The sequence below is a fragment of the Lichenostomus cassidix genome, chromosome 3 (genome assembly GCF_008360975.1).
Source record: "Lichenostomus cassidix isolate B80296 chromosome 3, HeHo_3.0, whole genome shotgun sequence".
NCBI classification, from domain to species: domain Eukaryota; kingdom Metazoa; phylum Chordata; class Aves; order Passeriformes; family Meliphagidae; genus Lichenostomus; species Lichenostomus cassidix.
In genome coordinates this window covers 56,699,113-56,722,459 of record NC_139483.1, presented here as the reverse complement: position 1 = coordinate 56,722,459, position 23,347 = coordinate 56,699,113, and the positions used below count along the sequence as shown (strand labels likewise).

General features: G+C 43.6%; 1 protein-coding gene across 3 annotated transcripts in view; it reads right to left on the bottom strand.

Annotated features, from left to right (window-relative positions):
* Window positions 1–318: 318 nt before the first annotated feature.
* SGK1 (serum/glucocorticoid regulated kinase 1) overlaps window positions 319–23,347 on the bottom strand; it is a 69,526-nt gene continuing 46,497 nt past the window's right edge. The window contains exons 1-12 of one of the 3 annotated variants that reach the window (XM_085055894.1): window positions 8,332–8,706; window positions 5,666–5,741; window positions 5,163–5,238; window positions 4,626–4,730; window positions 4,113–4,196; window positions 3,879–4,010; window positions 3,482–3,594; window positions 3,178–3,301; window positions 2,739–2,834; window positions 2,471–2,626; window positions 2,288–2,377; window positions 319–1,572 (exon numbers count right to left, since the gene is read on the bottom strand). In XM_085055894.1, the coding sequence (XP_084912020.1) occupies window positions 1,405–1,572; window positions 2,288–2,377; window positions 2,471–2,626; window positions 2,739–2,834; window positions 3,178–3,301; window positions 3,482–3,594; window positions 3,879–4,010; window positions 4,113–4,196; window positions 4,626–4,730; window positions 5,163–5,238; window positions 5,666–5,741; window positions 8,332–8,569 (1,458 nt within the window). In that variant the 5' untranslated portion in view covers window positions 8,570–8,706 and the 3' untranslated portion in view covers window positions 319–1,404. Of the gene's footprint in view, window positions 1,573–2,287; window positions 2,378–2,470; window positions 2,627–2,738; window positions 2,835–3,177; window positions 3,302–3,481; window positions 3,595–3,878; window positions 4,011–4,112; window positions 4,197–4,625; window positions 4,731–5,162; window positions 5,239–5,665; window positions 5,742–5,847; window positions 6,294–8,331; window positions 8,707–23,347 lie in introns of those variants that run through there. The other 2 variants (XM_085055895.1, XM_085055896.1) reach the window with 2 other exon arrangements.

The window sequence follows — 23,347 nt, the reverse complement described above, 5'->3', positions numbered from 1 at the left end:
GTGCATTGTCCACACTAGAGAGCAGTACCTTCACTTTGCTAGAGGCAGAGAAACTCATTTTGGGGAAGTGGGAGCATTTGTACCACAAAAAAACACCCACATTGATACACAACCAATCTTAACACCCACAGTTGGAAGACTAAGTTGTATCCATGTACTTTGCCAAGTTGTGTCCATGGTAAGACTTCTATGGGTGCAGTTTGATGGAATAACCATCACACACCTAAGCAAAATTATCTTGGCTGATTGGCAGCTTGGATTTATTTTTAATTTTTTTTTTAAATCTTTGTTTTAAAATAAGACAAGAGTTTATGGAAGTATTTTTCAGGATTTTACTGCAAACCAATGGGTCTGGTCACAAAAAATATGATACATATAACCATGTTAATTATATTACATTACAATGATGGTATACATTACAAGTAAGTCTGTAAGTTTAAATATACATCTAGAGTTACAACTGAATGTACAGATCTTTTTTACAATACATACAATCAGGAATGAAAATCCCTCAGACCCCAAGACCATAAATAATGCCCATTTTACAGATGATATCTTTTAAACTAAAAGAGGAAAAAAAAACCAACAGAAAAAAAAAGGAAAAAAAAAAGAAACCAACAGCTTTGACCGACTGCAGCTGGGGCATTTTGGTCCATAAAAACCCTTTCTAAAAATAGAAATCTTTTTTCATAGCAGCAATGCTTTCTTCAAGCATTTGGATACAAGTAATTGTGAGCCCATTTCAATAATTTTAGTTGACTGTATAGATTTACAAAAGAAATTTCAAAATTACACTTAATTTATCTTCCAAATATGGAAGAAACAAACAATGCCCCACATTGTGGTATCCTGCAAGTGTCACACTGATGCTTTAAACTAAGTCCATCTGTAGTACGCAGACCACACACATACCATTTGTTCACATAGTAAACCCACATAAATGAACTGAGAAACACACTCTGCAACAGGGAAAGCTTTGGAGCTCACAAGATCTCATCAGAAAAAAAGGCACATTTCATAAAATCCTTATCACGTTCAAATAGATCTTCAGGCAAGGCTTTTCGAGCATGATTACAAAACAGCTTGTTCTTACTCCTACGATCTGCCGTAGCAGTCTATGGCAGCAGTCACTCTGTTTTTTCTTTCCCAAGGAGACAGCACCACTTTGGGGGAAGAACAAATGGAAATGAAAAGCCTGTAAAGCTCATTTAGAGAGTGATGTGCTCTTCAAAAAAGCTTCCAGCAAACAGTGTAGTTGAAATTAAGGCTGCAAAGCTGCCATGGTGGAAATGTGCAAATTCTCTTTCAAGGTGACTGGTCAACTGGCAGTTCCACCAGAAGGCCAAACAAAAAATAAAAATAATAATTGTTATTATTATTTAAAAAAGAATAAAAGAAAAACGTTCACAAGAAAGAGTCCACAGGTGGGGCATACGAGAAGCCCAAAAAAGCCTCAGCGGCTTCTTTGACGCTGGCGGTGATGAGGATGCTGTCTGGGGACTGGCCGATGGAGTTTGGGACTGGCTCATCTGTGAACTCCGGATCAAAGTGTCGCAGGTCACTGGGGCCGCTCTGTGGAAAGGGCAGAAAAGTAATTTAGACCCAAACATTTTGTGAGCATGCAGTTCAATTCAATATGGAGACAAGCACCCTTGTATGGACACTCACAGTGTTATCACCTCAGGCCCACTGTTTAGCAGGCTTTGACAGTTTCAATTGACCTTTTTTTGTATCCTGCTGCACACTGTCTCACTAAAAACAAGATGATTCAATTCAGTGTGCTACACTCCTAAGCTCATGCAACAGAAGCTAAACACAAACATGCCTCTCTGCCACACACAGCAGTTTGCAAGGGAGGACTTTGATCTCCTAGTTATTAAATGGAACTCATAAAATGCTCAGGAAATGATGGAGAACAACCTCCACAACCTGATCCCTCTCTTTACATGTCAGTGTCTGACAAGACAAATGTAACTCTGCCCCAGGGAAGCTACTTGCTCCCTATACTTTAACTTCCCCTTTGGTAAAATGGGAAGGCTGGGGATTATTTTTAAATTGCCATGCAAATGAAGCATGTGAGACAACAAAAAATCAGCTAAATTTAAATGAACCGTGAGCAAAAAGTCAATTACCACCTATTTTTAACTTTGTTTGGACAGACAGGGGAAGGAAAGTTGCATTCCCCGAACACAGCCATCCAGCCACTTGTCCCTGGCTCCTGGGCACCCCACAAAGACAAGAGGTAAAAAGACAGTCTCCATGCACTATAATTAGAAGAGATACGTACCACATTTGGGTTAAAAGGGGGTGTAATCTTCTTATTAATGAGATCATCCCAGTTAATTGGGGAGAAGAAGATGTGATTCTTAATCTCCATCTGTTAGAGAGAGAAAAATAGATTAATTCAGACCCAAGCTAATGTAAACAGTACAGCCTAGTCATCCTACTGCACTGGCCAGTTTGCACTTACAAAGTCCTCCTTGGCGCCAAGTCTCTTTGTCCTGTCCTTCTGCAAGAGGCCTTCCAGGAGATGTCTAGCTGAGTTGGTAATATTTGGCTTCAGCTGCAAGGGTTTGTTCAAGATATTGTCGTACATTTCTGCAGTGTTCCTGCTGTAGAAGGGTGGCTGTGGGAAACAGAAAGGAGAAGTTAATGAGGCTGACAGGCGGGCATGAGGTTTCTTGTGGGGAAAGGCTGAGTAAGCTAGTTTGATCTGTCATGAAGGATTCATTGCTTACCAAGCCATAAAGCATCTCATACAGGACTGCTCCAAGGCACCACCAGTCCACAGTCCGGTCATAGGGCTGCTTGTGGAGAACTTCAGGAGCAAGATACTGTGGAAGAGAAGGAAGAGAGCCATGTTAGCCATAGGGATCTTTACAATCAGGAAAGCCTCACTGTTCTTGAATGAAAGCAGCTTACTGAATCCCAGCAATACCTAAGCTAAAGGAAAGCTCAAAGATTTTTACAAACAGGCAGATGGCTTGAGAGCTGCTCTCTCCTACTCAACAAGCTCAATGTGTCCCACACGTCCTTATTGCTAGCCCTGTATTAGAAGGCCCATAATGCCCTCTGCTTGTCTAACCAGCTGTACATGCACACTGGAGAAGTTAGTTTTCGCTGATGAGAACAGCTCTTGCCGTTGCTCTGCAAATGGGGGCTGAGGGCTGGCCGTACCTCTGGCGTGCCGCAGAAGGTGGAGGTCGTGCCATTGTGCTCTATGTTTTCTTTGCAGAGTCCAAAGTCAGTCAAGACAATGTGCCCCTGTGAATCGAGCAGGATATTCTCTGGCTTCAAGTCTCTGTAGGAAGAGATAAAAGAAGATAAATGTTAATTAGAGGAGGTGCAGTGACAATATTTTAGGTGCAACTGTTTACAGAATATTAAAAGCAATTCCGAGCTCCTACTGAGATCCATCTTTTCAATGCTTATTCAACAAAGCACACGCTTTTTGCTGTACAAACTGAACAAGGCTGCTCACCGATAAACGATGTTCAGGGAGTGCAGATAGCCCAGTGCACTGGCAATTTCAGCAGCATAAAATCGGGCTCTCGGCTCCAGGAAGCAACGCTCCCTCTGGAGATGGTAGAACAACTACAGGAGACAGAGAGAACAAAGTTGTGTAAACGGCGCCAAAGCCTGTTAACAATGCACTTAATTAGACTCAACATATATAGCAAGGGAGAACAATAGCAGGAAATGGCCTAACGATCCTTTGGTAGTTCAAAACTTGGCAGGCAGAAACATTCAATCTAGTAACTTCTCCCCCATGACTTTTCCCCTTGCAACTCTTTTTGTATTTAAAAGGAAGGGTGAAAATGTCTATCCTACCACCACGCACATGATAGGAAATACTATTGAATTTTCTTAATGCTTACCTCTCCACCATTGATGTAGTCCAGGACAAAATACAATTTGTCTGCAGTTTGGAAGGAAAAGTGAAGTCCGACCAGGAAGGGGTGTTTCACATTTTTCAGCAAGACATTGCGCTCTGACATAATGTGCTTCTCCTGAAAACATAAGAGATCACTAATGTTTAGTACACTTGCTTAGTAGTAGCAGTAAAAATGTATTTGATGGAAATTGCAATGGCATGGTAAAGCACAGCTTACCTCCTTCTTCTTCAGGATGGCTTTTTTCTGCAGGACTTTAACAGCATAGAACTGCTCTTCTGCCTTATGCCGTGCAAGGAGGACCTGAAAGTGCATAAAATTCCAGAACTGAGCAATACAGAACAACTTGTAAACACAACCAGCAACAAGTCTTTACGTTAACTGCTGAACACTGCCACATCCTTCTGGTTCAATGCACAAGCCCTTTGCTGAAAATGCCTAACCACTAGCATTTTAATCTAGCTTAAAGATATTATGTCTAGTTTCTTTCTCTTCCAAAAGCAAAGCATATCTATTTTTCACAGCACTAGTGAACCGAATTCCCTGGGTCTTCTATGACTCATTCAAATGCAGCATTCCTGCTCTCTGTCCCTGCACTGGGCAACAGGATGTGCTCAGGATTGGTTTAAATGACCACCATTCACCAAAGCCAGTACGAACCCAACTCTCTGGTATTTCATAGAAGAGCTCAAGAGTAAATAAATTAAAAGAAAAACAAAAAGTTAAGCTTACCTTCCCAAAACTGCCTTTTCCAATCACTTTTAAGAAATGAAAGTCAGATGGTTTGGCATGTGGGTTGGATGATGGGCCAAGATTGATCTGCTGTGAAGGACTGGGCTAGAAAAATAAACAGAAACCACATCTATTAAAACAGTTCAGCAGTTAGAGTCTCAACAAATTCTATTTCTTAAAAATATAAATCAAGTGACCTTGAAAAAAAATATTAACACTCTTCTTGCCACTAAAACTTGATTTCTAACAGATATCTTAAACTAATAGGTACTACCTAAGAAGAGTCTAACAATCATAGCTTACTTAGAAGCTCTTGAAGTTTTAGACATAATAAAATGTCATTAAGTAACATTTTTAAAAAATTTCTCCTTCATGTTCGAAACAGAAATTTTCAGTCTAACCCGATTACTCTTTCTTGTTTACATTAGTGCGCTATAAGCTGAACTAACGCAATACTCACTATGCTAATTTTGCTACACTTCTATTAGTGGACGAATTGATATTCTAAAAACGTCACACAGAGTAAAATCTACTTACCGGAGGAGAAGGATTAGCATTCATAAGTTCAGGCTCCTGAGGCTGAGAGATTTTCAAGATAGACTGAACTTCAGGGCTGCAAGGATAAGAGCACACATGATTAGGAGTTACCAGGAGCAGTAGGCAGATCTTTCCGCCAGAGGGCAAGCATGTAACGCAAAAGCGAAGTTCTGGTTGAGCTGACTACAGCAGGCAACCAAAACAATCTATTCGATTTAAGGAGTAAAATTTTTCTAGGGACAGTAAATTACATCATACAAAAGAATTTATTTATACTGTAAGTACAGAACAAAATAGGGACGGCTCACTAGAAATCTCCTCTGACTTATTTGTCCCAGAGCCAGCTCAGAGAGATCGTTGCGAAGTGAGTAATGAGACAAATTAACTCTTCCGTAACAGTCAGGCAGAAGGCATTACAGTAAACAAACATTATTTTTAAACTAGATCTCGCAATATGTAGTAATATTTTTGACTGAAATTGGCCCAAAATGTCTCATACTTACTGCTTGCATGCATAGGAGTTGGTGGCTATCTTCTGAATGAAGTCGTTTAGTCCCATTCTCCTCTGCTTCATGAAAGCTATAAAGTAAAAGGACACGGAAAGGAAAAACAAAATCGTTAAGCCACCCTGAGAGAAAAATCACAGCCCCTTGAGAATCTACGAAGAAGCCCCCACGCCGCTCACCGATGAGGATGGCCACCATGCCCCTCATCTTCGAGTAAGTCAAGGTAGGACCAGACGCCTCAGCTGCTTTCACGGTCATTTTGAAGCGAGAAGGGGATAAAATAGCAAGCGCACGCTACCACCAACTCCCAGCGCCGCACTGACTTGCCGAAGCACCCGACGGCGTTTAAGTGGCTGCGGTGATGGGCAGGACCGGGGCGGGGCGGCGACGATCGCTCCCCCCTCGACGTCCTGTGGGGGGCGGCCACTGGCCGCCTCGGGGGACATGGAGGGTGGGAGGGGAAGGCAATCGTCACTGCCTTTACCATCGCCCTACCTTGAACACAACCCTCAGGGGAGCACCCCCACAAGCACCCTCACCGTACCCAGCATCCACAGGCAAACGCATCAAATCCTTTTCTTTTTTTTTCCTTAACAGCAAACTCCGTAACCCAGGCTCTCTCTCTCTCCCCACCACCACCCCTTTTTCTTTTATCCGGCCATACTTATTTTACGGTTCTATGAAGTTGAAATCTTTCTCTGTCTTTAGTACAACCACCACTTCCGACAGTGTGGGTGTCCCCCCCAGCACCCCACAGCCTGCGTCCGCTCTCGGTCCCACCGCCCAGGGTGAGCGGCGATAAGGGGCGCTGACGTTTGCCTGAAGGAGCCGCAGTGACTCAGAAGAACAAAATTTCCTGCCCGGTTTTCAATAAAACAAACAAATGTGCCTTCTGTGCACTGCCCTGATCCTGCCTGGGACATAGGAAAATGAAAAAAAAATAGTATTTTAATGCCAAAAAGGGAAACAACGGGGGGGAAAAGAATTTGTTCTCTGAACTTGGAAGAGAGCACAGAAATCTTCTTTTAGAAAACTTGGGGAGATGACCGAGGGCTGAACAAGTGCAGTAACGGAGAGGGAAAAAAAAAAAAAAAAAAAAAGGGAAACAGCCCCGCTTTGCAGATTTTGTTTTTACTGTACACGGTCATTTGGGAACACCGTGTACCCGGCATTTAATGGCTCAGTCGCTTCCTTACGGGCGCACCGGGGGCAAATCAGGAGCGCCGGTGCATGCACGAAGCCCAAGGTGAAACTACGCAGCTGGCGCCCTTTCGCCCAAGGGGGCGCGGGAAGGCACGGCGAGGGGTACCACTGCCTCCTGCCAGGCTCCCCCGCCGGGGAGCATCCCCGCTCACAGCCCTGACACGGGTCAGGCGCGTCCGGGGTAGCCGAGCTCCTGCGCCCAACAGGCGGCTGGAACTTTCCACCCGACGGGGTGTTATTCATGAGCGTGTTTCGCCCCGCTGTATGAGCGAAGGGCGCTGGGCTGCGGCCAGCGGCTCCAGCTGCAACTTGCCCCCGTCCTCCCCCCGCCGGGAGACCGTCTTTTTACGTTTTATTTTTTTCTCTGTACCCGCTGTTACTGCCTCCCCCCACAACCACTGCCGGCCGCTGGGCGGCATCCCTTGGCAGCTGCCTGTATCCTCCGCGTCGCGGGGGGGTGATGGCAAGCACCGCAGCACAGCAGCCGTCAAAGGCATCAGCTCACCCTGAACAGCAAGACGGATGACCCGGAGAAGAAGAGAGAGAGACCCCTGCGAGTTGGGCACAGATCTCTTAAAAAAGCGCTGTCAAGGCCTTATAGGGAAAGAGTAAAGTGGGGTGACTACCGGCTCCGCTCCGAGCCTCCGGTGTCCTTCCCGGAGCAAGGGGCCCTTGCCCGACCCCGCCGCTCTGATGCGGGGAAGTGGAAGGGAGCCGGCGCCAGGGAAGGAAGCGGAGACGGGAGAAGCAAGGAAATGCGGACTGCAGCTGGCGGGGCTCTAGGTTCTCCCACTTGCTGCTTTCCATAACTCAGTTGCACACAGAAATTACCGCTCTCATTAATGCAACTGGAGAACAAAGACCAACAACAACAAAAAACCCGTCCCACAATAAAGCATAGGATTCAAAACTCTCCTCAAAAAGTCGCTTGATAGATTGAAAGAGACGCAGCCGGTTTTCTCTGCCTCTTTGTACTGTTTTCAGAGTGCTGCTGTTAAAAACCACTCGAGATGCACAGTTTGGAGGGTCACCTGAGTTCCCTTCCTCTGCCTGCTTGCCTCCCTGGCATCTCCAGGCTGTACGACGATGGCCCCCGGCACGTTCCTGCCCGCTGTGGGCAGAGGCGAGCGGCTCCCAGCCCTCCGGCACAACCCACCCGCTGTTCTGCACAGCCTGCCAGAGGCTGACACCCGCTGGCTCCCCACGCCGCCCGCAAGGGCCCCCTCTCCAGCCGGCTACACCAGCGCCCTCGCCCCCGCTTTGCGTCGGTCTTTTTGTAAAAGCTCCGCTGCTCTCGCCAAGTCACCTGGCCTCTGTTCGTGCCAAGCGCTGCCTCGGCTGTACCCCGCACGCAGCCGGCTGTATCCCTTGGCGCACGGCTGCGCAGGGACCCCGCTGCTGGATGGGTACTTTTCCCCGCGGAGAACAGTTCTCGTGCCAGGGCGGAGCGGTGAACCCACCTTTCAGAGACGACTTCTCCTCTTTGCCCCTCATCTCGCTGCCTGCCGGGATCCCAGGCTTGGCGCGGCGGCGCGGCGGCTGTGGCTGGGCTCCCGCTCCCAGCCGCTGCTTCAATCCCGAATAACTCCCCTTCCTGGCCGGGCGGCCCGCAGGCAGGAGGGAGGCGGCGAGGGCGGCGAGGCCGGCCGGCGTTCCCGCTGACCCCTTTATGGACGCAATATCGAGGGCGGCTGACATGCGGGAGCGTTATAAAGTTCAGCACGGGCCGCCCCGCACACTCTGCCCCGTTGCAACATCACCCTCAAAATTACTGTAATCAGCGCGCACACAAACACACGCACGGGCGGAGCGGGGCGGGGGGGCAGCTCCGGCCCTCCCTGACCTGCCGGCCGCGGCCAGCCCTGCCCCACGGAAGCTTGCGCTGCCCACGCTCCGCCGGCCAGGGCGCGGTGCGAGCGGCCGCGCACCCACGGCGCGGATCCTGCGCCCCCTCCCCTACGGGACGGGCAGAGGCGGGGCGGGGGCTGCTGCTGCTGCTGCCCGCGGGGGGCTCGGGGCTGCGGCTGCCGGCCGGGCTTCCCCGCCGGCCGGATAGCGCCGGGGCGGGACCGGCGCCCCGCTCCGACCTGGCACCCTGCGCCTTCCGCCGGCAGCGCCCCGGCGGCGCCCCCCGCCCGCGCGGCACCGCTCGCCCGCCGCCCGCCACCGCCCGGCCCGGCGCCGCGCACCCCGGCCGCGCCCCGCCGCGGGAAGCCGATGTCCCTCCGTCCGGCACCCACCTGCCGGCTCCCGCGGCCGGCAGGGCCCTCGCCCCCTCCCCGTGCTCGAGGTGCCTCGTAGCAGTGACGTTCTTAACGTGGAAGGGAGGAATTCCATCCAGGGGACGAATTATCTTTATTATATTACTTATAAGTCATGAAGCGTTTTATGGTAAAGAACTGGGTTCTCCAAAGCCCGGGGTGTCCTAAGGTTGCATTTTAAAACTTTTTCCTACAGTGACAGCAGCAAACCCCTTAGCAATTGGGCGGTATGAGAGAACACAAGCAAGGAACAAGTAACCAAAGATCCCCTTTCTCAAAAGACAAATCTTATAGGAAAGCATAAGACTTCGTGAATGCCTCAATAAATTGCATTAAGAATTTGTGTAGACAGTGGGTTAGGACTGTACATCTAAAAAATAGATACAAGAATCAAAGAATTACAGTGATGTTCTACACTCGTCTTACTCTTCTACCACAGCCTAAAAATTGACAAACTGTCCTGAAATTCTAAATTAACAGTTTCTCAAAGCAAAATGAGTAATAATAAAGAAGAAGGTGGATGCTGAAAATGGAACGGGAGACTCCACAGATGGAATACTAAAAGTTTATAGAACTCTTTGCCCCAGGACGTGCGCACTCCAAAAGAATGGATGAGTTCAAGTACAGATGGACAAATCAATAGGAAAAAACACTCCAGATTTGACTACATGGGGAGCATGTCTGACCTGAAACATCTCTGTACCACAAATTCCTGTAAGCCAGGGATGGGCTAGAACATATCACTGAATAGTTGCCTGTTCTTTCCTTCTCATGTAGTAATGCAGTGTTAGATAGTGATAACTGACCAGATAACCCAGTAACCCAGACTGACCTGCATGGACCTTGGGCCCATACTGACATTCTGACAGTCTTGTATCACACTTGTGAGTGGCATGATACTGCTTTATTAGTACCAGAGTTTAACCAACTCAGAAAATTCCAGGAACTGCTGATCACTTACAAAAAGGAAGAGAACTGACTTGAGTTGTAACCTAATGTGAAGCATTTGACTCTGCCAAGTACCTGTATTCCATGTAAAAGTAGCACCAGGTAAACAGATACTCATCAAGCTCTTCACCACGACAGCATCTAAAACAGGGCCCTGTGAGAGATGCCGAAAGACATAGACTCTGCTGGAACCATGGGTGACTTAGGTAGAGGGCAGAGCAGGCACAACATGCTGGCTTACTGGTATAGGTCACCCCCAGGGTCCTGCTGACACAGACATTGGGACATACCTGAAGGAAAGCCAGGAGGGATGTGAATAGATTTATCTTCTTAAAGAATGAACAGCAGCTCACCACTAGTGTGGGCCCGTATTGCTCAACGCAGTTCAAAGCATGTTCAACAGTAGCTGAGCTGTGTAAATTCATCTCCCTAGAAAAGCATTGCTGTTTGGAGATCTTCTTCATTTGTGGTGCACAGGCAGCTGTTAGTCCTGCCTGACACTGCTTAAAGGGCACACAGAAACTTCTGCCTCTTGCCCTTCAGGAAGGTCAGAAGCTCCAGCAGCCTACATGGTAACTGAAGTATGTGAGCTCTCTTCTGATTCTGTCCAGGTCCTCATTGTCTAATGTGGAATTCAGTGCCTCAATCCTACAGGAATTCCATTCTCTGATAGCTTCTGAACTTCAGTTTGGCAATGAATTCAATGCTGAATAAATGAATTCCTGCTTACTTATCTTGCTGAATCAAGACCTTAGGATGCAGCAGGTTCCTAGAATTACTTGGCTGACTCTGGAAGGAAACTTCTTCAAATTCTGCAAATATTTTCAGCAGTATTTGGCTTTGGTTAATTAAATGAAGATGAAACTCAAGCTTTGGACTGCAATAATGACACATCCCCCACCTACAGAAGACAATGGCACTCCTTAACAACATCTGCCTTCTGAAGCAAAATCTCAGAAGCTTTTATTTTCCTCCTGTAAATCCTGAAAAAACAAGCCTCTGACCTTGTAATTAAGTTTCATGTGCAACAGCCAAAACTTTCAGTCAAGACCTTCAGGCTGCCCCCACAAATGATGTCTACAAGTAGCAGCAAACAGATAAGGAGCTGAGTAACAGCTTTAATAACAACCCCAACAGAGATTTTAAATGAGAAGCTTTCGAATGCTGTCAACAGGTCTGCTAGACATTGTGTTGACAGGAGGTTTATTGACTGAAGCCCCTATTGATCTGGAAACATCTAATTGATTTCAATGTCATATTTTGTCAAACACAAATTTGGAACATCTTTTATTTCCCTTTTCTGATGCTTACAGAGCAGGTTTACTGCATTGTCAATAAGAGGCTTTAGTGCCAAGGGATTACACTCACAGGATCACAGAGTGATGCAGGGCTGTGCTGAGAAAAAAGTAATTCCCATCCTTGTAGAAAGGAGTGGAAAATTACAGCATTCTTTAGATGAACTGACCTCTAGTTAAAATAGCTGATAAACAATGCCCTGACCTCCATTTTATTCCCAGCACATGAATTTGAGTCTAACACAGTTGTTGTCACTGTGACTTTATGCGTAAATGTTGCAGGTACTTCAGCCCATAGCAGTCAGAGAGGGATGACTGCAGAAAAACCGTATTTGTATGCCTTGCTCTGAGTGTGCCTATCTGGGAGTGTGCCACCCCAAGGCTAGTAAAAGTCCTTGCAATACTGTGTAGTCTGTCTAGTTTAGAGTTCTCATAAAACCGCACTGGATGACAGATACCTAAATTTGTTATTGGTGTTATGAACTTTAATGTGCTGTGACTGCACAGAATCTGGTCTTATCAGAACTGAATAGTGCTAATATGGAAAAGGAGGTGAAAACATATGATGGAAAAGTGATAAAAAAACGAGTCATGAGAAAAATGAGGATTCTTAGTGATTATATGAGTTTGGTCTGCTGGTTTCCTTTGGTCACAAGGCAGACATATGTGAGGAGCTCCAGAATGAATAGTGTAAGCATGTACTGTCAGCTGACCCTTGCACTCAGATTTTTCTTCCAAAACTTTAGTTTTTAAAGGATAAAAGCAGAAGGGCATTTAGGCATTTTCTATTGAGGACATAATCTGAACAAGTTTCCTTGCACCTCTTGCATGAAATACATGTGCTAAAATGCAAACATTAGCTGAACTAATCTAGCTATGGGGTCATCTCTTTTCCCTTTATCTCTTCATCTAACTTCCACTAGGTGTTGGCTACCATGGTATTTCAATGTCTTTTGTGTGTATTCAAAACCCCCATCATCGTGATTGTCATAATCATCAGTTCATTATCTTATAATAAAGACCTCTTTAAGCCTGTGAGTCCTCCAACAACCTTGGAGATAAGGCACCAAATGATGTAAACAGTGAGAGAATTTGTCAAAGAGAGGAATTTTTGCTAGAGAGAAGTTCAGCTGGGTCCTAACTCAAAACAACAATTTAGATTCTTGACAATGTGAAAACAGAGGCCTGATAAAGGAAGACTCACACTGCCAGGTATCAATGCTTTTCCTCTAAGTGATACCACCGTGTCTCTAGCCATTACATTGACTGCTTCAATATTCCTTATTATTTATAGGAGGCTTTCTTTCAGGAAGTGTTAAAAGGCTTCCTGGGCAGAAGGATGCAAAACATGCATGCTAAACAGAACTTTATCTATAGTGATTTGTGTTTAGTGATATGTAATTTTAGGAGATATTTGGTCCCTTTCAGGACCCAGATAGATGTGGGATTATTACAGTATTTCTGAGCGTAGATTAATAAGCCTAAAGTAGAGGAAAAGGGAAGAAGTGTTAATTTCGCCCTAGGTAACACGTCCAAAATGGAGTAAAAATATTTATATATTCATTCATAATATATTTACCCTCCTTAAGTTCTGGTACTCGAGCTAGGCACATAGTCACCAAAGGTAGCCTCCTTGGGCAGAAGAGACAAATAAGCACCCTGAAGGCAACTCAGAGCATCAGTGGCCTGAATCAGGCAGTGTCTACTGTTTAGTTGAAGGAGTTTGGTCCTGAAACTCACAGATAAGTAGAGGATGATTTGAATTACAGGTGATTTTTTTTCTTGGTTTTGAAGTTTTACATGTAAAAGATGTGAAATCACTTTAGAGGATCATATTGTCAACATACCCTGAGGGAGCTGGTAATTTTATTCCTGATCTATATATATTTACATAAAAAGAAAAAATCCTGTGGCAAGTTTAGACACCACATATGTTAGGCAGAGATTCCTGACCTTAGTCCAGTTTAGTTAGGGACCTGAAAGAATACTTGTAACATTGTTATAACTCTCCATAGTGCTCCTCAAGGCTGAATTATCCATGTTGGCTTCCAGCTAGCAGCCCTGCGTGGTTGTGTATTGCAGCAGATGCACAAGACATACCAGTTTTCTTGGAATTAATTGACATTATCTTGCCTTGTACTGTGCCTGATATAATCTCAGAGAGATGTGAAAGTATTAGTTCCATTTTGCAAAGGTGGGAATTAAACCACAGGGTAGACAATGTGTCTCATCTGAGGGAGGTCTGTGGCAGAACCAAAAATTAAATGCAGAGCTCACTTTCTCCCATTCTAGTATCTGGATTAAGATTACTGTGCAGCAATATATATTCCATACCTGCCAACCTTATTTGTGTAATTACATGCATCGTAAACAGACAATTTTGGATGGCAAGAACCACAGCAGGCACTGCAGGCATTTGCTGTACCTTGGAGGAATGCTACTGAGATATATCATACTACTAAAGCCATATTTCCCTTCCCAGCAAAAGCCACCCATCACAGTGAAAAATGAGGGACTTGGAACACTGACACCTAAAAGGCTATTATTCCAGAAATGACCTGAATCTAGATGAGGGAGGGAGGGAGGGAGGGAGGGAGGCAGGGAGGCAGGAAGGCAGGCAGGAAGGCAGGCAGGAAGGCAGGCAGGAAGGAAGGAAGGAAGGAAGGAAGGAAGGAAGGAAGGAAGGAAGGAAGGAAGGAAGGAAGGAAGGAAGGAAGGAAGTTTAACCATATTCACATTGAACTGGCTCCTGGTAGCCTCACCTGCCATCATCCAATGTGTTGGAAATGCCAGGAAAGTGCTTTTCCCACAGCACACGGTCACCACAAAGAATATTACTGTAAGACAAAGAAGTCCCACAGCTGTTTCACAGGCAGACACAGAAAGAAAAAGCCACAAACCTTCCCAGCATTAATTTTTCTTTTTCACTTTCAGATGCCATTTTCAAACCTGTTCGGTCATTCACTGCACTGTGAATCTCTTTGTAGTGTTCCAGTTAGTCCAACTTTTTTTTAACACCTTAAGCCCTAAAGTGAACTGGAAACCTTTGACAGGGGTTTTATTTACTTTGCTAGAAGCTGCCATTACTTCTTTTTGTAAATGCTTTATGTGACTCCACAAAGAAAAGCACAGCTCAAGTGTTCAATCCATAGGTTTACTAGATTTAAAGACCAAAAGAAGACGCTGGAACATATAACTTGGCTGTCTGTGTAACAACTCTTGCATTTGCTGCTACGTATATCAGGTCCAACAACTTTACCTCTGAGGTTTCTTGTCCCTTCCTCTTAACTCATGCTTAACTATCTCCAAATTTTCGTCCATTTCAAGGATAAGAATCAGGAGGTCTGACAAGCGCAGTCACCCACCCATGCACAGTCACGCAGTGGACCACAGGCTGTGAGTATATGACCTTTCCAACCTTCAGCAAAGACTTCCTCGCCCCCATGCATCTGCATCTGCTCATCAGCACCCACTTGGTGGGTGTTACCAACCCTTGGACCAGCTGGCAGGTCTCCATGTGGGAGCTCCCACTGACTTGCATTAGTCAGCCAGGTGATGAGCAGCTGGGCACAGCCACTTCAGCTGGCACAGCTGAAGCTGGAGGCAGACATGTATTAGTGTGCAAGGCATAAAGCCATTGATCTTATCCACATTCGCTGCACTCTTATTTTAAACTTGTAAAAATAAAAAGGAATACAGATTTGCAAGTGTGTCATGCTCCTAGTAGTTGTGATACTTCTGTAATGTTCCCATCAGATCCTTATAATACGATTTTTTCAGAAAATGCTTGCATGCAGGAATGGGGAAGAGCAGGTCTAGCTTATTGGATTGCTGGTGAATGCAGTGTGACTGGTACATAATTCTCAGTGTGACACTAATCTCTATACCCTCTGTGAGATGACTGCAACACCTCTCTGCCTGACTGAATATAATGCCTTGATGTTTCACACAAGACAGACATAATAATGCTATAGATTTTTCTTTTTCTTCTTTTTTTTTTTTAATAAAAGAAAGAGCATGAGAAAGAGAATTATCTTTATGTACTTTTAATAGAGCATCAGAAAAATTAAGTCCTGGAACTCTGACTTGTTGTGAACGTGCCTTAGCTTGCTGCAATATGGGAAACATTACTAAGCAGCTTGTATTTTGTTGACAGTGGAGTACTTTAGAAATACAGATAAAGTGCCAGGTGAAGAAATTAAAGCATAAAGAGATTAAGAAAAGTACTGTCCAATGAGATAGGGGATTGAAAGCAAGGCTTTTGGCCTTTTGTGTTCTACAACTCATGTAGACAGATGAACCACTGAGGGAAAATTTAAAATTTAATTCAGAAAGGCTATGCATAATTTAGCTGCCAATGGCAGCATTTAGTCACTCGCAAAGCATAGCACTGTGGACTTCTCTACAGTTATAGGAAACTCCATTACCAGTGGTGTTATTCATTATTTTCACTCAGCAATGATTTTCACTTATGCATGTTTTTATTCAGAGCTCTTTAAAGCTTCACACAGGCAAATATTAACAGTGACATTTTGAAGAATAAGGAGATGGGGAAGTTGGATGACTTGGGTCACTGTCATATGATGAGCCTGAAATAGAATAAACATTTTGTGAGGCTTGTGACTTTCAATCCCATGCTCAACTCATTGGACATATAGCCCACCCCCTACAAAGCCAAACTTGACAGCAGTTTTGCTCCTTTGGTGACCCAGACTGACTGACTCAAAACAGTGGTTGAAATCACAACTCTTGGACTTGGGATCAAAATCAAATGCTGTCTTCTGACAGGTTCCATGAGGTTTGCAAGTAACACTGTTTTTGACCTGTTCCACAGTTGTGAGTTCCTTAGTGCTTAGAGGCAGACAAGAAGCACAGAAAGAAATTTCTCAGAAAGGAAGAAAAAGGGTTTGTGCCAGTGTTTGAGATATGAAAGTGTGAAATACACAATGATCTGCACATGCCAGATTCAGCTGAGTAGTAACTCTATATCTGCCTAATCCTGTTTTGATTTCTCTGTATCTGTTTCAAAACGGATAGTACATGGTAGTGAAGTGTGCTCAGCTTTGTCTGGAGATAACATTGTGAAGTATTTTTTACAGACCACATTTTTCTCTTATTTAGTATTATGTGTGTATATATATGTGTATATATACATGTGTATATATATATGTAGCTGTGATTGTGTTTTTAATTTATTTTTTCTATATTATTTAACTCTTCTGTGTTGAATAGCACGCACAGAACTTACAACTCTTTCATCTTTCTCAGGTGATGCTGATGAAAGGTCTGTAAACACTCAAACCCAGAGCATCCAGCTTGATTATTGCAAGTATATTTGATTTGTCTTTAGGTGCTGCAACCACAACTAGTGAACTTCCAAGTCACTTTGGCAGTGTGAGTTGAATCACAGAATAATATAAAATTACTTCTGTTCATTCATTTGTGCTCACTGAAAATACTTATATGTACAGTGGTGACTAGTGAACTAGTGAACATATTTGTTAAAAAGAGCTTAATAGGAAAATGTGTTTTGTTCTTGAAATGGGGGGATGGATATTATGAGGTTAGAAACTGTGAGAACCAACATTATTCCATTAATATAATGAGTGTTTATTCTTTACATGCAGTTTTATTCTCAGATGTGGTGTCTTTAAATATTGAAGAATATTATGAGACTGATACATCAGGTCCCACTTTGTTGTATACACCTATTTTTGACTGCCAGGAAAGGACATAAACTTCTCTGAGCATTTCTCACCATCTTGTGCCTTTAACAGTTTCTCTCAAGTCTTGTTAATTTAGGGATTACTTAGGGTTTTTTTTTAAAAACTATCAGTGGACCACCTTGTGCAGCACAACCATGTGATTCAAATTCACAAAAAAAGCCTATTATGAAGCTAAGCTTTGAGTGTTCACTAACTTGCCTTTATCAGGAATGTTTTGAGAATATTAATTCCTTTTATTTCCGTGTTTCTTTTGCTTTACTGATTACTTAGAAAACATTTGCACCTATTTTTCAGGTCACCATCTGATGTTTAATGGAGTGCCAGTACTGTCACAGACTTTGAAACACCTCTGCATGGTATGCAACATGAACCATTACTGGAGATGAGATCCTGGACCAAGTGAAACTTTGTTTGGAACAATGAGGCAATTCACATGATTTTTAACAATTTAAGAATGCTAAACTGATTACAAACTATTTTATCAATATATTACAGCTCTTGACTTGTAAAAAGTCCTCTTTCATAAGACACCATCATTTTCACAGAAGATCTTAAAATAGATTTCAAAATCACATTTTACTCTGAATTGGCTCCACAGGAAGGAAAACAGGCTTCCAGGCTATATGCCATCATCCACGAGTATGGCTCAGCATCCTGACACTTCTGTGGGCCCAGCTTACAAGAAATGTGGAACTGCTGAGATGCTGAATTCTTTTCACAACATGAAATATGTAGACTGCTAAGAAAGGCAAAAAAAAAATAAAAGGGAACTGCTGTGGGAGTGTGTGGGGAACTCCATATAGAAAGAGGAAGTATCGTGTGACTGATCAGGAAATGGGTACAAAGCATGTGTTTTGGTAGTATTTTCACTTGTTTTGGGGGCATTTCCATAGAGAACTGGAATCTGGCCCTGCATTTAGGTATTACTTCACTCCGGAGCGAAAGGCAGGCATTAATTTGGAGCGAAACACACCAGCTGTCAGCCTTTGCACATAGCAACACGGCACAACAGCTGAAGGCAGGTCGCACAAACACAACATCCCACGGAAATAGCAGTGTTGTAGAGCCATTCTGGGCTGCAAGAATCACAAACAATGCTCTGACTACTATAAAAAGAGGAAGCTATTTTCCAGGCTGTATTCTCTGAGATGAATTTGTTCTCTTTTACCTCCAAAAACTCCGGGATACATCTGCTACAAAAACTCCAGGGAAATATGCACAGTAGCAAGGTGCAAACATGATGAAAACCCTTTTTGATCCTGCCTGCCATGACACTTCTTTACCATGTACAGATTTGACAGGATAGAAGTTTGGCCCTCATCTTTCCATAAACATTGTCTGGTCTGGAGTACACTGCTACTCTCGTGATGTCAGGGCTGTTCAGTGCTTTGGTTTTGTCACGTGATTTTTTTTTCCAGAAACAAGGAAAAAGTCCAAAAATGTGACAATTCTTCTTGTGTAAAGTGAAGTTCTGCTTACTCATTTTCTCTTGAGCAAGTTGCTGTTAGTCAGATGTTTGCAGAGTTGTGGGGAGGGTAGTATACTGCCCTCAATGCAATGAAGTAATATTTAGAGGAAGTCCTTGTATGGACAATTTGTTCATTGTTCTGGAAGACTTCAAATAGCATTTCCAGGAGGACCAATTCAAATTCCAGATTTGATTCCCCTTATTCAGTCATTCCTCAGTCAGCTGGGAGGCAGAGAGTCAAGCTTAGTATGCTGGTGCAAGTGAGCAGCACAGAAAGCTCAGACACAATCCCTAACAGAGGATATTTTGGACCTTCCACTCCAAAACAGAAATGTAATTCTTCTGCAGAATTATAAAGGGACTGAAATAAATGAAAGGTATATTTCAAGGGCTGTCATTATAAGGCTCCTGAGCAACATGCTCAGTGATGTGGAGCGAGACAATTATTTGGAGGACTCTTTTTGCCATTGGCTTTCCCCTCTCTGGAGAATGAAACTTCTTAGATTAAATGATTTTAAACTTGACCCATTCCCATTTGCTAAGCAGATCGTATTAGTCTACCTTTGTCCTGGATCACAGTGTAACAAAAGTGTCAGAGTGTAATTTCCTGCGCTGCTCCCTTGGTCTTTGTCATGTCTCCTTTATCAGCCTAGTTTTTTTCCTTTATCTTCTTTCCAACCTTTCTACTACTCCTTGGAGTGATCTTTGAGGAGCCTTAATCTGCTTCTTCATTTCACCTTCTTTTCTCTCTGAGATCTTTTTTTTCTTCCTGGCTGCTTCAAATTGAAGCCAGCACTCGGAAAGCAACATTATCAGCTACAGTCACCTTCAGTGGAACATCACGAGTGCAAAGTCATCTTCAAAATGATCTCAAGTAAAAGAGATCATTTCTCATGTTTTTATTTCATAGGGTGAAGATGAAGTTAAATAGGATGTGGGAAATGGGACAGTTTTGGCCACCCACTTCAAGATAGATGTTAAGAAACTGGAGAGAGCCAGAGTGGAGGGCTACAAGGTTGATCAGAGTTCTAGTGCACAGGACCACTGAGGAGAGACTGAAGAGCTGAGCTTGTATGGTCTGATGAAGAGGAGGCCAAAGGCAGTCAAACAGCAGCCTATGACTTTATGATCAAGAGTTGCAATGGTGCCAGAACCAAACTCTTCCCAGGGGGGACTGAAGGTGCAAGAGGAGGCAGTGGCAGCAAGGGGAGTGTTCAGCTTGCCCATTAGGAAACAAATGCCCACCCAGACCATAGTGCAGCCTGGGAACAGGCTTCCTTGAGATCTGGAGGAAACCCTGTCCCTTGAGGTTTCCAAGCCTTGACCAGACAGAAGCCACACTGACCTGCTCCAGTACTGAAAATAGTCTGGCCTTGGAGTGGGATGGGTGACCCATGGGGCCCTCTAAACAGCACTATAACATCACAAACATGTATTTGTCCCCTCAAAACTCTTAGTTGTAGAGTTCTCCATGTTGCCTCTCCATTAGCTACTCCCTCCTGAATGGAAAGAGGAAGAATATATTTTGCATTTTTTAAGTGAAGGATCACATAAACCACCTTAAACAGCTACGGTAATCCTGGCATAAGTAGAATACCTCTACCTCTTGCTTTAAACAGAATACATCTCACGCAGATAGTGCCCCTTCAACTTTTACTCCTTTTCAAAACTCTACATTCATACGAGTGCTGGAAGATGTGCAGGCAGAGTGCAATGCTGAGAGCCTGCGAAGCACACCCAGCAGAGCAGAACCTGTACTTTCTGTGGTTAAAATTGTGTTGGAATTCTGATACATCTGTTATGTACCAACAGACCTAGGAGGAAAATGTATATGCGTGGAGAAGTATCTCTATCCCCTAGTCAGGCTGCTCTTGAGCTTAAAGGATATCTATAGAGCCCAGGGCATGGTAGGTCATCCTGTATTAGAATGAATACTCTCAGTTCTATAAACCAGTGCAGACGCTGGGTTTTATTTTTAGGTGGAGAAGTAGCCTTCTCAGTTTCAGTGGGATGATTCACATCCACGTAGTGATGTATACGTGTGCTTCGAGAATGAATGTTCTTTATTTGTTGTTTCAATATTTACGTCTTTTCTCTGAGTTACTCTAATGAGGTCTTTGTTCATTTTTTTCTGCCATGGGGCTGTCCAACATCCAATGTTTTTTGGGGAGAGGTGTTTCTTTTAAAGTTTCCAATTCCTTGGTAGGAATAAATTCACTTATTTTTACTGAAATGCTTTACATACTTTGTTTAGGACAGGTTGTAAGCCACAATCTTGCATTTTCTACAATTGCTTTTAACATACTTGCAATTTTATTTTTTGTGCAGCTCTATTAAAAACAACAGCAATTTTCCATCTGTTTTAATTTGCAGCAAATGAGCTTATGCTGCTGTGTTTCAGGCAGACAAGAGCTTGTCTCCTTCAGTAATTATTTCAAGACAATGCTGTTTGAATTATGTGATCGGATAAATGAGAATGATAGCATATCACAGGTAAACTAAGTGATTTTGCTCCAAAATATTAAATTCTGATCATAGTAAAAAAGGTTTTTAATTAATTTCCCTCACCATTGAACTGATTCACAAATTGCCTTCTGAGAAGTATAGTGACAAAAGATATATAAGTATGTGCTTGGGACTGCAGAGGGTATCAAGGAGCATTGTGATTATTGGCATAATTTAAAATGAATCTATGCCAGTGACTGAGATCACACCCCTTAGTCCAGTGATTCCTGAGAAGTGGGAAGGTTTCCATGGAGAAGTTTAAAGCATAGTTTCTTCTCCACATGAACAGAAGTCTCTTGTCTCCTGTGCAGGAGCTGAAGAAGCAGAAGGTGTCCTTGAAGAAGCTTTCAACTCTTTCCTGAGGCAACCAGTGTGGGGATAGCCTGCTCTCTGCCTAGAGCCTTGAAAGATAATTAGAGGCTAGTGCTTAGCAAGCTTTAGTTAGCCCTTCTCTCTTCTGAAACACATTCACTTCAGTGCATTTGCACTGGTATGGAAAGAATTAAAAGTCTCCTCAGTCAGGCTGTTCTGTTACAGGATCCGTTTGCGCTGTGTGGTGCTAAGGGCTGATGGATTCCAGCATGCTGCTACATTATGCGCTGCTTTGGTTAGGGTTCCCCCTTCCTGGACAAACCTCACCCTTTGAGAAGTGCAGTCACACAGATTTCTCTTGGAGAATATATTGCAGAAAAATATAATACAAAGAAACCTTGGGACACCATTACATAAGAAGAAAAATTGTCTTTTTTCTTTGTAAGGAAGCAACATAAGCACATGCCCACTGGCAAGGTCACTTTTGCAAGCAACATCAAAAAATACAGAAAATTACCGTAACTTTTTCTGTGGGATCTTCATTTCAATATGACCTTTTTAATTAGTTTATTTCAATGCCTATAAAATTCATAGCAATATTTCTCTTTGGGCAGGAGCCAGTCAATAGAAATGAGCAACCAGGAGACTCCTGATACTCAGCTTTCGTCTGTGCTACATTTTCTTAGAGCTTTTCCCTATTAATTTTGCAACAACCCATGCATTTGTGTGATTTATTGCTTAGCTGCATAACACATAAAAAAGGTTTTAGATTATGGTCCCTCTACTGCTTTTCAAAAAGATGACACTCTTCTACAAGGCCTGGAGGTCTTGCCAGCCAAAATGTGGATCTCTGCTGGGGAAACAGGACCTCAAACAGAATAAAGCCACAGTTTGGATACTGTCTGGAAAGGATACTGTGAAGGAAATGTTAGGGCAAGAGAAAAGGTCTGATCTGGATATGGCATCATCACTCTGCTATTTTCTCCAGTAGTTTTTTTCCATCCTCTTGCTCTCCCTTACCTTCATCCCCACAACTGCAGCAATGTAGCAGATCCTCTAGAAATCTCACTTAATGCTACACTCTGGAAGAAATCACCCAGGGTTCTGGTTTGGCCCATTTGGTACTGGCCTCCTTCACCATATTGTATGGTAGGTCATGTGCCAGATTGATAAATCAACAGAAGAAGATGGAAATTAAAAAAAAAAAAGAAAATAAAAGAAAAAAAAATTAAACCCCATAAATACTTAGCTCTCTGTTATATCTGCAAGGGCTGTCCAAGAAAATGGACATTGAGGATTTGCTGCCACTGGATAAGTTAAACCCAGCTCATCCAACCTTCATTCATAGTCAAGAGAGAAAAATGGACACAGATAGGGACTGATGCTTCTCCTTCTCAGCCAGGAGTTCTCCTGTAGGTTAGAAGAGCATTGTCTGTTCTTTGTCACGAGAAACAGTGACAACTGCAACAACACCACCCACTTTGCAGAGGTCTGAAGTCTGGTGAAATGACAGGTTTGGTTTTTATTTGAGAAAAAATCCCCAGAGCTACAAATACAAGAAGAACAATTTTTAACAAAAAAATTTAGAATGTGAAGTCACCACAGATCTTCCAAACTGCAGCATCTGAGTCGCCATTGAGTTCTGTTTCCTGCCTGACACCAGTGGCTGAAGGATCAGCTCCAGGTTGTCCTGCAGGTAAATCTGGAAGCACTTCACGTGTCTTCAATCCAGACTGTTACATTTCTTTTTTAGTGCAAGTTCAGTATGACACATAGACAGACATGTACATTAACTGCAATTAAGCTTTATTAGACCTTTGATCTGCTACCATGTTGTAGCGTATAAATGAACGCATTAAAAGAAAAATCAAATGTGAAATAATTCTCTTCTGTAAGCTGTAAAGCTGAATTTCAAACTGTGCCTTTAGAGCACTTTCATCACATTTTTAATTGAGTTTGCT